Source organism: Sarcophilus harrisii, chromosome 1 (genome assembly GCF_902635505.1).
Source record: "Sarcophilus harrisii chromosome 1, mSarHar1.11, whole genome shotgun sequence".
Taxonomy (NCBI): domain Eukaryota; kingdom Metazoa; phylum Chordata; class Mammalia; order Dasyuromorphia; family Dasyuridae; genus Sarcophilus; species Sarcophilus harrisii.
The window spans coordinates 258,360,202-258,378,111 of NC_045426.1; the positions used below are offsets into that span (position 1 = coordinate 258,360,202).

Sequence of the window (17,910 nt, forward strand, 5' to 3'; positions counted from 1 at the left end):
TCCATGTCCAGAGAGAGAAGTATAGAGACTGAATGTAGATTGAAGCATAATATTTTCATCTTTTTGTTTCTTTCTCTCATGTTTTTTCCCTTTGTTCTGATTTTTCTTGCACAACATGACAAATATGGAAATATGTTTAAAAGGATTGCACATATTTAACCTAAAACAGATTGCTTGCTGTCTTGAGGAGAGGGGAGTTAAGAGCATGAGGGAAAAAATTTAGAACACAAAATTTTGCAAAAATTTTTGTTGAAAATTATCTTTACATGTATTTGGAAAATTCTCCCCCTATTGGGAAAGTTATTTTTTAAAAAAAGGAAGGTACTGGGTAAGACATTCTTTCACCACATCAGACTTATATTTTTTAGATATAGCTATTTACCTACAACATAGATCATTTGACATTTCTTAGGCTTATTAATATCCATTAATTCAACAAATATTTTTAAACTTCCAGTTTCATATGTACCATGGAGGATGTAAGAAAAATACCATATCTAATATATATCCTGTAGAAATATCCTCTAGAAATTTAGTAGGAAAGATGTAATATATACACAAAGAACTTCACAACAAGGCAGCAGATGATAAGTTCCATGTGAGAACTTATTTAGATATTTAGTGAAAAATGCAGACATTAAATGCTATAGGAAATCAGAAAACAGAAAGATTAATTCTGACTGGTGATCAGAGGAGGCTTTGTGGAAAAATTAACACTTGAAATAGACCTTGAAGAATTAATAAGATTTTGATAGGTAGAGTTGGGCAGTGGGGAGACTTTTAAGAAGGAAAGAAGAACATGAAAAAGGTATGAAGATAGGCAGAGGCAGGATTCCTTTTAAGGGGGAGAAAGTAGACTACTTTGAATAGAGCATATAGCTAAAGTCAACTCACACAAGTAAGTGTTCACATGGAGATCAGAAGAAGCAATACAAAGACATTCTCAAGGTATCTCTGAAGAACTTTGGAATCGACTGAGAGACATGGGAGACACTGGCACAGGACCACCTAGCATAACGTGCCCACATCAAAGAAGATGCTTTGCTTTCTGAGCAAAGCAAAATTTCAGTAGATAAAAGAAATGTGAGATGTGCAATTTTAGAGACAGTTCCATTCCAAATGCTCTTGTAGACTATTTGTGCCCAACTTGTGGTAGGACCTTCCAAGCTCCTGTTGGTCTGCTCAGGCACAGTTGGAATGTCCCTTGACCCCAAAATAGTGGTGATATTTTGATCCTCTTTGAGAATGAGGGACAACCCCCAGAACCAGGATCATAGGTAGAGGCAGAGAGCAGCCTAAAGAAAATAAACATGGTTCAAATTGTAGGGGACCATGAAAGCCAGTTTAAGGATTATGGGTTTTATTTAGTAAGATGTGAAATTCTGGTGCTTTTGAATGAATTTAGTGATATTCACTTGATGTTCTGAATGTGTCCTTACACAATGTTTCCATGGATAGGTTACCCACCACCCACTTCTTATTTTTTATGCTTTCAACCCAGAATCTTCTCCTCCAATCTCCCCTCAACCATGTGGCTTCCTTCTTGCTGATCCCCCAATGTTTCCTCCAGGCTCATCTGGTTTCCCCTTGCCATGGAAATGCAATTACTCGCATGGCAAACTTACAGAGGCACAAGCCTTAGCAGGAACAGAACATCACTCATCAATGTTCTGAACATACATAGCATTTCATATAATTAGTTCATTTAACAAAGATGTGAAGCTTTCATAAAAAGAACACAGACTTCTTTCTTCAGAAAATAATTGTATACCAAAAAATAGGATTATCACCCATTCCCAACCCAGAATGTCTAAAAAAAATTCTACAGCTATGGTTGCCCCTATTAAAAAAGATTAGTGTTTCCTATATTTCATATGTATGCTCTTAGAAAATCTACTTCAGGAAATCTTAAATGCTGTGATCTTGAATTGGGAAAGGGGTCATGGTGTGCTTCATTAAAGCCAAGACAGTGTCAGGTTTCTCTGTTTCTATAACATGAAATAATGAGGTCAAATATTGCCCTCTGTTATCCTAATGCTGTCTGATATTTCCCCTTACTCACAATACATGTCTAGCTTACATCTGAGTACTGAAAATGAACCAAAAAAAATGTGTACTCCAATAACCCATACATAACTATATGACTTCTAGCCTGACAGAGAATTTTGCCATTAGAATGGATTTGTTATGAAAATTACCATCAATTCAAGAAAGATTTCCCAGGATCTTGGGTTTTATTTCTTTAGAACCTCTCTAAGGATTTTTTTTTAAAGAAAGGCTTAACAAGAAAGGGCTAAGAAATAAAGCTTCAATTGAAGCTTTGGCAAAGAATAACTAGAATGTTCTGAGATAGAAAATAACATAATAGGGTTGGGGAAGAGGACAGAGATTATGGATGATGTTAAAGCATATACTAAAAAAATTGATATGATAGATCATAATAAATTTCTGAGTAGATGAGTGACATGACAAAAAATATTTGATTTTTTTTAATTGCATAAGAACTGGAAGGAATCTTAAGAGATCTGGTTCAACCCCTTTATTTAACAGTAGAGGAAATTGCCCTAGAGAAATTAAATAAGTAGTTCTCTAATGAATAACATTGAGTAGTCTTTAACAATAGTTTAGATATATAGTCATCAGACCTAAACTTTAATATTGAATATGGAATTATATAGGAATGAAATTATTTCAAAGATTCTTTTGAGAGAATGGATTGAATGTGAGAAATATAGAGGAGAAAAGCTTGAAAAAATGTGAAATTCAATAAATTCAGTTTTTAATACATTAAATTTCAGATAACTAAGAGAGTAGGTCTTGTGTATCTAAAACTGCTAAGCTGAAAACTGAAAAAAAGTAGGTCTTTTTTAAAAATCTGAAATACTTTTATGATTGAAAAAGAAAATCAAAGACAATTAGTAACCCAATTGATACATTAATTTGTAATTGAGTGTCCAAAATGTCCCCATCTATGCTACAGAACAGACAACAGAATCAGCTCATTCCTTCTAGAAGCTAACATTTTGAGAATATAAAACAGATATGGTACCCTCATTGAAGTTATTTTTATTTAAATGATCAGTTATATTTTGCAAGGAAGGGAATCTTCTTTTTACCTCATGAAGAAAAACCCTTAAATAATTGCCATTAAAATGAAAGCTGAAGAATCTAAAACAATAAAAGAACAGAGTACCAAGAAAGAGATGCTACTTAAGGAATCTATACATAGTATTATGAAAATCCAGTCACCATTAAGTTAAATGGTTCTCTGTTACCTATTAGCTGAAGTCAAACAATGATATGGCCTTCTAAATTTGACTTCTCACAATTTCTTAGTGAGACAGGAAAATAACAACTTAGCAGTTCAATCTGTTGTTGATATGATCTTCCTCAGTGCACAGAAAGATCTGGTTCCTCTTTTTTTTTTTTTTTTTTAAATTTCTGCGAAATATCATCTGACATATCATTAGTGTTTTTAACAGGAGAGAGGTAGCTCCAAGACATTTTACCTAAAAATACTCAGATAGCTTTTTATTCCTTCATTTGCTTTTGTAACCAGTCAGATTATATGATCTTAATCTATTTAATTTAAAAAGAACAAGTCTATAGCAGGGCAACAGACCCAAGTCTTTTCTGGATCTTCAAAGCAAGCTAAAGGCAACATGTCTGTAGACTTTTTAAGCAACCAGAAGGAGGAGCTGGAGATTTTAAATCTTCAAAGAGGCAACAACCCCCATATTTTGTTTGTGGTTTTTGTTTCCATTTTAGTCAAACTCTCAGTTGGTATGGCCAGTTAGATAGCTCACTGGACAGAGCACAGGCCAGAGTCAAAAGGACCTGAGTTCAAATCTGACCTCAAATGCTTAACATTGACTGTGTAACCCTGGAAGTCTCAACCCTAGTGGCCTTATAAAAAAAGCAACGACAACAAAACAAAAACATCAGTTGGTGTTAAAGCAACAAATTAAGAAGGCATATGAAAAGCTGAAGAGCTGTTTGAATAGATTTGAATTTGTATATTTAAATTTATCCACTTGCAGTAGCCACAATTACAGCAGTTTTTCAGAAATATAAGCAGTTCTTTGGATATTAAACTTATCGACCTTCACTTTCTTTCACGTCTATTTTCTATTTTCATGTCTCATAAAATTACAGATCTAGGTCTGGAAGGTATCTCAAAGGCCCAACTTCTCATTTTACAGATGAGGAAATTGACTGACCTAAGGTAACATAAACAGAAGAATTTAAACTCAAGTTCACTTATTCCAGAGCCACTGGTCTTTCTGGTCTTCCACAATATTTGGAGATAAAAACAAAATAGTAAATGTCTTTTCATTCTGACAGAAAATTCTAAGTATTAACTGAACTCCTATCCTTATTCTTAAGGCAATCATGGAAAAAAACATTATACGATTTGCAGTCAGCAGAAATGGGCTTAGAACCAAGCTCTGCTACCTAACTACCTATGTCACAATAGTCTCTGGACCTCAATTTCTCCATCTCTAAAATCTTGACTAGACCTTTTATGTCCTTTCTCCTAATGTTAGTCATTACAGATTTGATTTCTTGAACCCAAATTTGTGCAACTGTTCAAATTTTCTATCCTAATCATAATCATTTCCTTGATAGGGAGGGGATAGGCAAACTATTTCATTCTTTTAAAAACAATTCACTATAGCTATGTGAGGCTAGACTCACACACAAACATCCAAGGTGATATTTGAGGCAGTAAAAAAGGAAGAAAGACTCATTAATGGCGGCACAATGGAATGAGGGCAGGGAGAAAGGGTGCTATTTGGGCAAAAGCACCTTTATAAAAGCTCTGACTGTTCTCTAAAGAGAGGGCAGCTTACCAGCTAACTCTCCATTCTTCTTGCTTAGTGTCCAATAGAAGGAAGAAAAGAAAAATGAGAAAAAAATGTAGCAGTACATACTATTTACAATTTTATCTTTACATGTACTTCCATTTTTATCTCAATGTACTTCTGGACTTTTTTTTCCTCCTGACAAGAGCCGATAAATAAAATAATATGACAGTTTGACAAACAATCTAGTGGTTTCTTTCCTGCTCATTTATAATATATTTGAAAACTTGCACATTTGGAAATGAATGGATTGTAACAAAGAATGTATTTTCATCTGCTTTTTACTGGGCAGAGAAAAATGAAGGTGACAAAAAGCAACTATACAATTTGAGTTGTAGAGGGCTTTTTTTTAAGGTGGTAAACAGAAACTGGGAAACTAAATGAAAAGGACAGTGAAGTTAGGAAGTACATAATTGGGTTCCAGAGAAAGACTCCAATATGTGCTTCAAAAGATGTTCCAGTTGATCCCTTACCCCTCCCCAGCTGCTAAAATGGATTCATAATATAATGTTTTAATGGTATGCTACAGCAGGTTGAGTCTAAACACAACCCTCTCCCCCAAAAGTGGCATTATGTGAAATATGGGGTAATTTGGTAGTCATAAAAAGAAATTCAGTCAGTATTGGGAAAGGACAGGTAATGAATTAACTAGGTACAGCAATGACTGCCTTTAGATTGAACAAGAAAAGCTGTAGCATAATTTTGTCAAACATGTAAATCTGGGAACTTTGCCCAAGCCCAACAAGTGTCAATCGATGCTAATCAAAGGCTATTAGGAGGGACAATTGAAAACTGCAGAACTCTTGGCAGAAATTGTAAAGAATTAACCTCTGGACTGCCCTCCCCTCCACCTCCACACACACCTTCCCAGCTAAACTGGAATGGACTCCTATGAAAAAAAAAAAAAAAAAAAAAGGTTTTCAAAGTTCACATTTAAAGACCTTGGTAGGTCTCTTATTCTAAAAGGGATATACAACTTTTGGATCAAGATCAATAATAATAATACTAACAATAAAAATAACACTGTGCTTCATAAACCATAATGGAGGAGTTAAAAATATTTTTTATGATAACAATGAAAACATTATTTTAATCCCAGGGTTAAAAAGAGAGTAGTAAATGCTACCTCTGGGTTTACTGAATAGCTTCTGGATTAGCAGTTTGCAAGATAATGTGTATCAGGATCTGGGGACTATTTTCCCACTTTGTGTGCTTATAGCTATATTTGAAAGAGAGCAGGGCTAAGCCCAAAATAAAAGTTACACTTGAATTGTAATCAGGAAATTGCTTTTAATTTGCTGCTCACTCTCATCTTTAGACACTCAGTCATAGTTGTCTGTTATAGGCAAATTACAAGGGCTAAGCTAGTTGGGAGAAGATCTTTGACCACTTCTCTGGAACAAATCATATATCCTGGTCTTTATTTTTAAAAATTATATAATTAGAAGTATACTCAAAATGACTTGTGCTTCCATCTATGTGGATATTTCCAAAATGATGCTAATCAAAATTCATTTATACCTGTTCATCCTAGAACTCTTAGCAGTGACTTCATAAATCCTCACAGGGATTTTACTTAAAAGTACTAGTGACCCACTCTCCTCAACCTTTTTGATTTAAATTTTTTTTACTGAAGTCATCTTCTTTCCCAGCATAGATATTGCTTTCCCTAACATGGAAGACCACTTTATTTTCCCTAACATGGAAGACCAACTTTATTTAAAAAAAAAAAAAACTAAAGTAAGAAAATAAAAGAAGATTTCAAAGGGCAGTCTGGTAATGAAGTGATATAGTAGATAGAGCATTGGGCCTGGAGTCAGGAAAATCTGAGTTCCATTTTGTATGCAGACAATTATTAGCTGTATGACCCTAGACAAGACACTTCTGTTTGGCTCAGTTTCCTAATCTGTAAAATGGAGGTAATTATGGTTGTGAAGATTAAGTGAGATAATAACTATAAAATATTTACCATAATACATGGATCATAGCAAGCCTATATAAACGATTACTATTAGATTAAAATCCCACCTCAGCAGTTTATTAACTATGGGTTTTGAACAAGGCACTTAACCAATCTGGACCTCTCTCCTCTCATCTATAAAATGAAAGTGTGGGATCAGATAATCTCAGAAATCCCTTCCGAGCTTATTATGAACCATGAAAATGCATCAAGAGATCAGTTAATCCAACATGATATTCAAGGTTCTATTTCCTTATCCTTCCCCTCTACAAAGAACATGTGTATTCTTCTTTTTCTTGTTACCAAATTTCAATTGAACAATTATAAGAATTTAATTTTGAAGTTTTGATTTGTTGTTTTCATTCTTTCTATTTATATGTTTTAGTTATCATTCATCAGTTTTCCTAGTTTTTCTTGTATACTCTACATTAATTCATACTTTCCTATGCTTCCCTGTGTTCTTCACATTCATTTTTATGACACTTTGATGATATGTACTAATATCCATTACATTTATTACCACAATTTGTTTAGTAATTTCCCAATCAATGGCCATCAACTTTGTTTCCATTTCTTTTTTGAAGTTATAAAAATAAAATGTTGCTGTGAATATTTTGATCCATATTGAACTTTCTTTCTTTGACCTTCTTGGGGGATAGATAAGCCTAACAATGTAAGCTTTGTATCAAAGGCTATGGATATTTTTAGTCATTCTCTTAGCATAATTCTTGCTTTTTAGAATGGTTGGTCCAAAGTGCATTAGTGTGCTTTTCATTCCATAGTAAATTCAAACCTGACTATTCCTGTCTTGTGTCATATTTGTTAATTTGATGTGAGGTAAAATAATAGTCGTTCATATGGACACTAATAGATTGCATTTCCTTTAAGAAATGTCTATTGATAACTGTCTACCACTTCTCAACTGGGAAATGGCTTCTGGTACAACATATTTTTGTCATTTTTCTCCATATTTTGGATAATACACCTTATCAGAGATAATTGATAATTTCCCCACACACATTGACAAGTTCTTTAAAAAAAAAATTTGGTTTTTTTAGTGTAAAAGTTTTTTAATTTCATTTAATCAGAATTATCAATTTTATCTTTTGTGAACTCCTTTATTCTTTGCATGGTTTTTTTAAAAATCTACTGCTGATCTGATTTTCTACTCTATTTTTAAGATGTGTAAAGCCATTTTGAATTTATTGTGACATAATATAAGATGCTGGTCTAAACCTAATTTCTGCCAAACTGCATTTCAATTTTCCAAGTATATCTTATCAAAAAGGGAGTTTTCTACTAAGTAATTTTATATTTTCAAATTTATTTGAATACCAAGTTGTTTAATTCACTGGATTCTCATTCCTCTTTTTTATTGATTTATTTTTTTGTTTGTTTGTTTTAACCACAACCAGATAGTTTTGACCATTCCTATTTAACAATACAATGGAATTTGGAAACATTGCTCCCTATTCTTTCCTAATTCAAAAATACTATTTCCCTTGAAATACTAGACCTATCACTCCTATAAATGAATTTTGTTATTATTTTGTCTAGCTCCACAAAATATCTCTTTTGTACTTTGGTTGGTATAAGGTTATGTAGATGGTGTCATTATTTTTATTATAGCGGGTTGGCCCTATGAGCAATGAATACTTTTTCTCATAATTCTAAGGATATCATAAGGCAAAACTTCTTAAACTGTGAGTTGTGACCCCATGTGGGGTTGAATGTAGGGGCCATGGAAAATTTGACAACAGTAAAAGATATCAAATGTTCTGCCAAGATTTAATTCTTCATGTAAAAATCAAAAACATATCCATCAAATTAGTATCCAAATTTGCTTTCATCTTTAATAAATGGTAAAATTATAGGCATCCCAAAGAATTGTTTTAAAATAAATTTCTTTGTTATTTGTTATTAGTATTTTTGATTTTATTCCTATTTTTATATTTATATAAATGGTATAACATAAAAAATTTCTCAGGGTTAGTGAGTAGAAAAAGTTTAAGAAATACTGCTATAAAGCTTATGTTGAGTTCAACAGTTAGCTATTTTTGACATCATCATCCCATCTTTTTTGTTAATATATTTCTTTCATGATATTTTTTTTTACTGTGGGATCGTCTTTATATTTTTTTGTGTGTGTTTTTAATGAATTAATAAATGAATGAATAAACTATTAAATACTAAGTTCCAGGGGCTGTGCTAAACTCTGGGGATACAAACACAAAAGCAAAATACTTTCTTGAAGAAGCTTACATTCCTATAACAAGCCTTTCCTAATAACTTCTTAATTTTAGTGTTTTCCTTCTGTTATTTCCCAAATTTAATAAATACCCTAAATATTTGACAGAAAGGAAGGATCCAATTGCCTGGATGGGTGCTTTTGTCTGTTAAAGCAGGGATGTTAAGAACCAAAAAAAGGTAATTCATTAACCCATCCTTTGCTGTAATAATGATAATATTGATGCGCATGAACTTCTCTGAGCAAGATCTAAAGTTTTAGTGAAAGTTTTAGCAAGTTTTAGTGAAAGAGCAAGGGCAGGTGTAGGCCAGCTAAATGTGTATATATATATATATATATATATATATATATATATATATGTATATATATATATATATATATATGTATATGTATTGGAGGTCATTAAAGGAGCTCTCCAATTTCCCTGAAAATCTGCCAATTGGGGGAAATTAAAGGTATGACAGGTACATAATATATGATCAACCTGTTCCTTTCCTGTCAGTTTTCTAATTGCTCAATGAGCATGAAATCTTGGGCATAGAACTTCTCTTTATATCTTTAGAAAAACTGGAGAATGTCTAAAATCATATCCACAGGTTACACTGATCTATCATAGGACAAAGTGTGGTAATGTACACGCCTGCTCAGTAAACCTGATAATACAGTAAACGGTTTAACTATAGAGAAGCACCTGTCTCATACAGTGTTTGTTGTCTACTGTTAATTGCATTCTCTCATCATAAGTATTTCTGAAAATTAGCTTTTTAAAAATATAGTATGAGATTTACAAACTAAAATTTAGAAGTAGAAAAGTATGCATTTAAACTAAAATCAAGAAATAAGAAATTCAACCCCAAGTTACTGTAGAAGACAAAATTATATCTCACAATGAATTGACTACATGAGAGAAAAGAGAGAAGTATTAAGATGATGAGAAGTTAGGAAGGGGCTACAGTCTGTTCAGCAATCTTTCATCCTGAAAATACCAATTATGTCCCTTTAAAAAGAAGAAAGAAGATTTTTAGAAGATTGGATTAAATTGAAGTCATTTTGCCTTGCCACAGAGACCATTCACTGCTCAATCTAAGAACTATAAATTATGGCAACTGAAGCCCAAGGTAAATTGGTATTCTATTTAAAAAGAAACATCCTTGAGGATATATATTCCTATTTTACCCTTAAAAGTCAGTTGCTGCTGAAGACTTTCCCTAATTGGAGCAGAAAAAGGAAATCAAAAACTCACCCTGTCATCTTTTCTTAGATAGCTATCTGAATTAAACATACAATGGCCTCTAAGAAGAATATTTTGGGAGAGCTGTTTTTGGAAAGGCTCAAATCCTTCCCTTGAGGTCTTGAGTTGCTCATCTAACTGACCAGTCCAAGGCATATCTCTACTCTTTTCCCTTAAAGGAATAAAATCTTTAATAAAACTGGAGCTGTTCAGGTTAGAGATTGAAAAACAAATAAAAATTCTCATTTACATATTTAGTGTTCCATAAAACTGAAAAGCAAAGAGGAGTTATGCCCAGAGCTGAGATTTTGTTCAATACAAAGGATTTTTTTCTCTCTTTTTTTAAACACTCCTTATACAGATATTTGTACAAGCAAATTGATAAACTTTCCCTCTCCAGCATTTTTGGAGACTCAATCTCTTAGTTATTTTAACTTATAAGCAAATCTTTCTGCCTTACCAGGACAAAAAAAACCAAAAAAACAAAAAACAGTAATTTTTAAATCAATAAGAATAAAGCAACTTTAAATGCTAACCATACACAGTTAGCAAATACCCTTGGCATCAAACCAGTTCTCCAAACCTCTCCATTCAAAAATAATTCCACAAATGTATAAGCATTTAATTTCCCAGCCTTGGGACAAAAGAGCCCTTTTTATCAGATGATGGAATAGATAGATGCTTGTATCTCCTGGTAACCATTTGTATAAATGGAAGTGTTGGAAGAATGTTGCACTCTCAGCAAATGAGGCAGGCTGTGTAAAAGAAAGCTAAAGAAAAGTTATAGGTTAGATCTCTGTTTATTATTTCCACAGGCTGAGAGTAGCACCAGCATTGTACAGAGCAAATTATCAGGCTCTGCTGATCTGGCCAGAACATCAGCACAACAGTGCATCATTGTATCAATGATCTGTTATCTGGAGCTCTCAGATAAGGCAGGTGTTCTGTTAGTATTTTTTTTTTTTGAAGGGGGGAATCCTTAAGAATTGGTTTGGGTCATTGTCCTTGAGGAAAAACAGAGCCAACTGCTCCACTGTAGGAGCTTAGGCATCTGATGCTTCAACAATGAAGAATGGGAGCTAATAACTTTCTAAGAATCCCTGCCCTCTCCTCCCCTCCCCATTTCTTTTATTTTTGTAGAAAGGTGCTGTATCAGAATTACCTTCAAGTGTTGCAACAGAGATAAAACAAATCAGAAAATCTTAAGAGAGGAAATTCTTATTTTTCTGTCTGCCTTAGCTTCCATTATATGAATAAATTTATTGGGACTGAGCAAGAACAGAGTAAATATTCAGCCAATCTAAGATATTTTCTATGATCCTTCAAGGTTACCTATTTAAAAACAAAACAAAACAAAACTGATCCTCTCCTTCAATCTGCTAAGAAGTAATTATATATTGGTCAACATAACCTTATTTATACTTTGGTCTCAGATCAACACCATTAATAAAACACATGAATAGATGATAAGACTGAGGAAAGAGAGAATAGTATGTATAAAAGTATATATAAGAATTATTAAGTATGCAGACTATATAGCTTTCCTTAAGAAATATACTGATTCAAATTATTATAAAATTTATTGTGATAGAACTAAAATCCTAAAGAAAATTAATTTCCATTTATTAAAAAACACTTATTAAAGATCTACTTTGTGCAAAATTCTGAACAAGGTGCTGGAAATACAAAGTAAAAAAAATAAAGTTGCTCTTTCTTTCAAGAGGTCCATATTTTCCAAGGAAGAAAAGAGAAGGAAAAAAAAACAAAATATTAAATACACACACATATATATGAAATATATATATATATAAGTTTTTACACATTGAATGAAAAAATATGTTTGTAAATGTTTCTGTTTGGCAAATAAAATTAATTTAGAAAGAAACTGATCAGTATAGGACTATATGGAAGGAGAAGGTATTATTTGAAAATTTGAACTCTGTAGCTAACTACTCCAAACAATTTAGTATTAAATATAACTTCTTTGGCTCCTAAAAACTTGCATGTAACTGTAGCCAGCTCTCATATTTTTGTAATCATGGAGAATGTAGCTAGCACAAATGCATGATTTATATATAAAGCAAAGACTGGCAAATAACAAATTATTAAAATTCCACACTCAATAAGGCTTTCACTAGAACTGCTAACAAAGTAGGAAACTAATTTGTTTGCTTTATAGTTCTGTTTGCTCTCAGTTCTATTCACTGTTCAAGCTGCCAATAATTAGTAAAATGTCCAAAAGGCCACTGGGAAAGAAGAGGAAGACCACAAGCCAAAGGATGAGATGAAATAATAATGTTCTACAGAATGGACTAAAATATAACCTATCCTGGATGCAGAACAAATTCTGAAGTCTTCTAATTCCTGACAACTAATAGCATCTCTCCACTGGAGTCCTCATCAGATTCTTTGTTCCTCACCCTTCTATGTCATCTACACCATAGGTATGTTAATATTGTTAATGGACATACCTCTTCACATACTTCCTCACACTCCAAACCCTTTTCACCATTCCATTCCACTGCTCAAAATCTTTCAATGATTACCTAATGCTATCAAATAAAGTCCACAGTCCTTGATTGGGTAATCTAGGCTCTCCACAGTGTCATCTCATTCAACCATAAATTTTCACATATTGAAAATTGCAACCCTGCTGCCCTTCATTTTACCCCAATAATCTTTTCCTTCTTTGCATTTACTCCTACAATTCTATGTAGTTGGAATGTCTGCTCCCTACACTCAATCTTTACTTTTGGAAATCTTGCCTATCCTTCAGGTGCCAATTCAAATATCAGCTCATCCATGAAGTCTTCATTGATTCTCCAGATGAAATGATCTTTTCTTCTTCTCCTCATCCTAAAAGGAAGATGGAATCAGGAAGAACTAGGTTCAAATCTATTCTCAGACACTTACTAGCTGTGCTACTTTGAGCAAGTCACTTACCCTCTGTTTACCTCAGTTTTCTCATCTGTAAAACAGGATAAAAATAGCACCTACATCCCAGGCTTACTGTGAGGATCAAATAAAAAAAATTGTAGAATGCTTAGCATAGTATCTAGCATATAGTAAGCCCTATTTACTGTTAACTATTATTAGTAGAGCATTTAGTTTCCACTTTGTCCCCTTTCTACACAACTATTGCACAGTTGTAGCTATTGCATATCTGAATATGTATGTGTATATATATATATATATATATATATATATATATATATATCTTTCTCCTCTTCTTATCAGCATTATTGAGACAACTACTGCTACCATCACCAGCACTACCAATTGTACCTTAGTTACCTTTGAACTTCCCACACGTGATTTTTCTTGTTTTTACTGGGTTACTTTTTGCTTGTGTGCAACTCTTTATTACCCTATTTGAGGTTTTCTTGGGAAAGATATTGGGGGAGTTTGCCATTTTCTTCTTCAGCTTATTTGACAGATGAGGAAACTAAGTTCAATAGGGCAAAGTGACTTGCCAGGGTAATACAGCTAATAATGGATGTAAACTTATGAAGCTGAGTCTTCCTGAATTCAGGTCCAGTGCTCTTATTCACTGTACCACCTGGCTGTTTTGCACAAAGAAATTGCTAATAAATGTTTGTTGAGTGAATGAATTAACTAATGGTGGGCAGGGCAACTGTCTTAATTCATAGGACGAAGACAATAACTTAAAGGAAAGCCATTTTAAAAGACTTCAGAATTTTAACCAATGATCATTCATCATGACTTCAGAAGTTAGTAATAAAGATAGTAATAAAGATTCTTCTCACCTTCTAGAAGAAAAGTGATGGACTACAGATAAAGAATGGGATATGCATTTTTAGATGTGACCGACATGTTGATCTGCTTTGCTTGACTGTAGAGGATTATAGTCAGTGGGGAAACTAGGTGAGGTATAAGACCCTTCAGCCCAGAGGGAATCTGCTGACAATGTCTGGTTCTGCTCCCCCTCTCACCTAAGGGCTCTCGGCCTTCCTGTGAAGTCAGGGGGCAGTGAAAACCTGCATGGAGATTGAAGCAGAGGGATACCAGGTGGCAAACTCTGTACAACAGCAAGTTGTTTATGTGCCAGTGGTTGTGCTCAATGTTGTTTTTGTTACATTATATAAAGAGGAAAGTCCTTGAAATAAATGGACTCCATTTTCCCACCATCCTTGGAGTCTAGCCTCATCACTTTTCCACTAGGAAGGTATATTTTAATCACCCCGGGGCGTGGGGGCTCTAGAAAGCAATGGTATGTTTTGTCACCCCAGCGTGAGGGCTCTAGAAAGCAGGATATTATAATCACCTCAGTATAGGGGCTCTAAAACACAGGACACAATACTTGACTACGCTTTCTTGTTACAAAGGAGAGCTTTTTTTTTTTGAGGGAAGGGTGATGTTAATTGGTGGATGGTAATAGAGATCAAAAAGAAAAAATACAAAGAAGATAGCAGAAAGATGTTCAGTAAGTAATACAAATAAGCAGGGCAACTTGCCCCTACTGGTACATTAAATTTAATATATGCCTTAAAAATACCTCAACTGTAGAGAGTCCCAAAGTCTTTGTGGAATAATTACATTGTTAAAAACTTCATAAGTTGTAATGCAATTAAAGAATGTTAGCAACACCCAGACCATGAAGAATACAGTGTAATAAATTGAAGAATATTTTTGTCAAGTTCCTATATTTGCTGTTTCTCTAGAGGGGGTTGGAGAATAAAAGATCATAGTTTCATATATAATCTTCTTTTATTTTTTTCTTTGTATATTAACATGTTTACTTTAATGTTTAAGTTCATAATAATCATAATAACAATAATGTGGACATTTTTTATATTTCCATGTTTTCATTTTCCAAATTTCCCTTACAGATCTAGTTAAATGTAATGTGGCAACTAAATGACACAGTGGACACAGTTCTGGGCCTGGAATCAAAGTTCAAATCCATTCTCAGACACTTACAAACTGTGTGATCTTGGAATGTCATTTGACTTCGGTCTTCCTTAGTTTCTTCAACTATAAAATGAGGATAAAAATAGTACTTTCTTCCTAGGGTTGTTGTGAGGATTAAAGGAATTAATATTTTTTAAATATTTAGCATTGTAACTGGAATCTATTAAGTGTTAAATAAATATTAGCCATTGCTACCATTATTAAAAACTATTTTGATTTTAAATATAAGCCCTATGAAGGATAATCCTGTAAATGACAAGAATAATTATCAGAAATTTTTTCTGCCCTCAGTAAATTTAATATTCAGTTGAGAAGACAAGAAGGATAATTATAAGTGCAAGGCAGTATGTAGTTAAGCACCAAATAAATGACCTAAATGATCATTTTATTAATTTACTGTCAAAAGGCTATCAGACTTTGCTGCCTGACTTTATCAGGTGGTCTGATAGTCCTGAAAAGATATCCTTAAAACACAGCAACTACAAGCACACTGCCAAGAATCCTGGAACTAAATTACCATGGTGGACTTCATTATTCTGCTTTGACTTAATCCAGGATAGCATATGTTAAGTGTTACTGTAGGATTCTAATAGAAATGTGTTAAATAGGAAAAATAAATTCTAAAATTACAGGAGAAAGGGCAGCATACATTCCTATAATATCCCCACTTCAATAACTAAAGATTCATTTCTATTATGGAATATTACTGTTCTGTAAGAAATGACCAACAGGATGATTTCAGAAAGGCCTGGAGAGACTTACACGAACTGATGCTAAGTGAAATGAGCAGGACCAGGAGATCATTATATACTTCAACAACAATACTAGATGATGACCAGTCCTGATGGATCAGGCCATCCTCAGCAACGAGATCAACCAAATCATTTCTAATGGAGCAGTAATGAACTGAACTAGCTATACCCAGAAAAAGAACTCTGGGAGATGACTAAAAACCACTACATTGAATTCCCAGTCCCTATATTTATGCACACCTGCATCTTTGATTTCCTTCACAAGCTAATTGTACAATAATTCAGAGTCTGATTCTTTTTGTACAGCAAAATAATGTTGTGGTCATGTATACTTATTGTGTATCTAAGTTATATTTTAATATATTTAACATCTACTGGTCATCCTGCCATTTGGGGGAGGGGGTGGGGGTGGGGTAAGAGGTGAAAAATTGAACAAGAGGTTTGACAATTGTTAATGCTGTAAAGTTACCCATGTATATATATCCTGTAAATTAAAGGCTATTAAATAAAAAAAAAAAAAAAAAAAAAAAAAAAAAAAAAAAAAATAAAGATTCATTTCTGTAGGGAAAATTTATTTATGGGTGAAAGAAGGAACAAACACCCTCTTATGGGTAAATGACACATGCCTAATCTATTAAAAAATGCAAAAGCATGTCAGGCTTGGACCTCTCTCCCACTAAGACCTCACCATTCTCTAGTCTGATGCTACTTAAAGAAGGCTTTTACTAAGAAAAATGTGACAACTTTGCACTAGGCCTAATTGTACTCTAACTCTGACTCTAAACTTTATAAAGTTGTAATGCAATTAAAGAATGTTCGAAACACTCAGGCCATGAAGAATACAGCATAATAAATTGAAGAACATTTTTGTCAAGTTCCTACTTTTGCTGTTTATCTAGAGGGGGGTGGAAAATAAAAGACCCACAATTTAACCCTGAACCACTTTTCTTAGTTTTCTCCTTTGCACTCAATTTTGTCCCTTTTGCTCCGGATACCATTTCTTTCCCCCAAGCTTCTCAGTTCCATAACTGCTATCCTAGGTATTAACTGGCTTACCAAACCATGTAGTTAGCTCCAAATTAGGTAGAAACTTACTGGTTGTAGTTTTCCTTCAGCACCCAATCTGGGAGGTTTCAACCTGTATCACGAAAACTGATTTGTTTCAGCCTAATTTCTATCTTATCCCTATCCTTGTCCAGACAGGGGATTTGAGAAAAGTGCAAGAACCAGTATTCTTGGCTGGAAAATTTGGAATCATCTTTAATCCATATAATCAGTTAAGTTCTTTCAAATCTTCATTTCAAATTCTGGCTCTACCACTTACTACCAGGGGAAACTTGTGCAATTCATTTCATTTCTGGGTCTGAGTTTCTTCATTTGCAAAAGGAGGAAGTTGAATTAGATTTTCACAAGGTGCCTTTTAGTTCTAAATCCTTTGATCCTAAGAGTGTATATCTCTCATATTTGCTCTTCCAAATCAATTCTTGTTCCATTCCAATCTAGATCTATCTCACACCATATACCAATTACCACAACAACCACCCAATTGGCTTCTTGCTTTCTCCTCTCTAATCTATCTTGCCTGCCATTGCCAGAGAAATTTTCTTTAAAAATATTTACACTATGTCATTGTCTTCATCAAAACTTTATAATTGCATCTTTTTGTCTATTATATAAATATCTAGAAGCAGAGCCAAGATAGCAGAGGAAAGGCAGGGACTCACCCAATCTTTTCTCCAAACCCCTCCAAATTCCTTTAAATAATGACTCTAAACAAATTTTAGAGCATCAGAACGCCACAAAAAGACAGAGTGGAATAAATTTCCAGCCAAAGACAACTTAGAAGGTCAGCAAGAAAGCTCTGTTGCACCAGAGTGGGAGTCCAGTACAATGCTAGTCCTGTCCACGTCAGCATAGCCCAG

General features: G+C 33.7%; 1 protein-coding gene across 4 annotated transcripts in view; it reads right to left on the bottom strand.

The window, feature by feature from the left end:
- SDK1 (sidekick cell adhesion molecule 1) overlaps nucleotides 1–17,910 on the bottom strand; it is a 1,196,729-nt gene that overhangs the window by 390,464 nt on the left and 788,355 nt on the right. The window contains exon 1 of one of the 4 annotated variants that reach the window (XM_031950023.1): nucleotides 4,854–4,947. The exons of the other annotated variants lie outside the window; for them this stretch is intronic. Coding sequence (XP_031805883.1) covers nucleotides 4,854–4,932 — 79 coding nt within the window. The 5' untranslated portion in view covers nucleotides 4,933–4,947. Of the gene's footprint in view, nucleotides 1–4,853; nucleotides 4,948–17,910 lie in introns of those variants that run through there. 4 annotated transcript variants of the gene reach the window in all.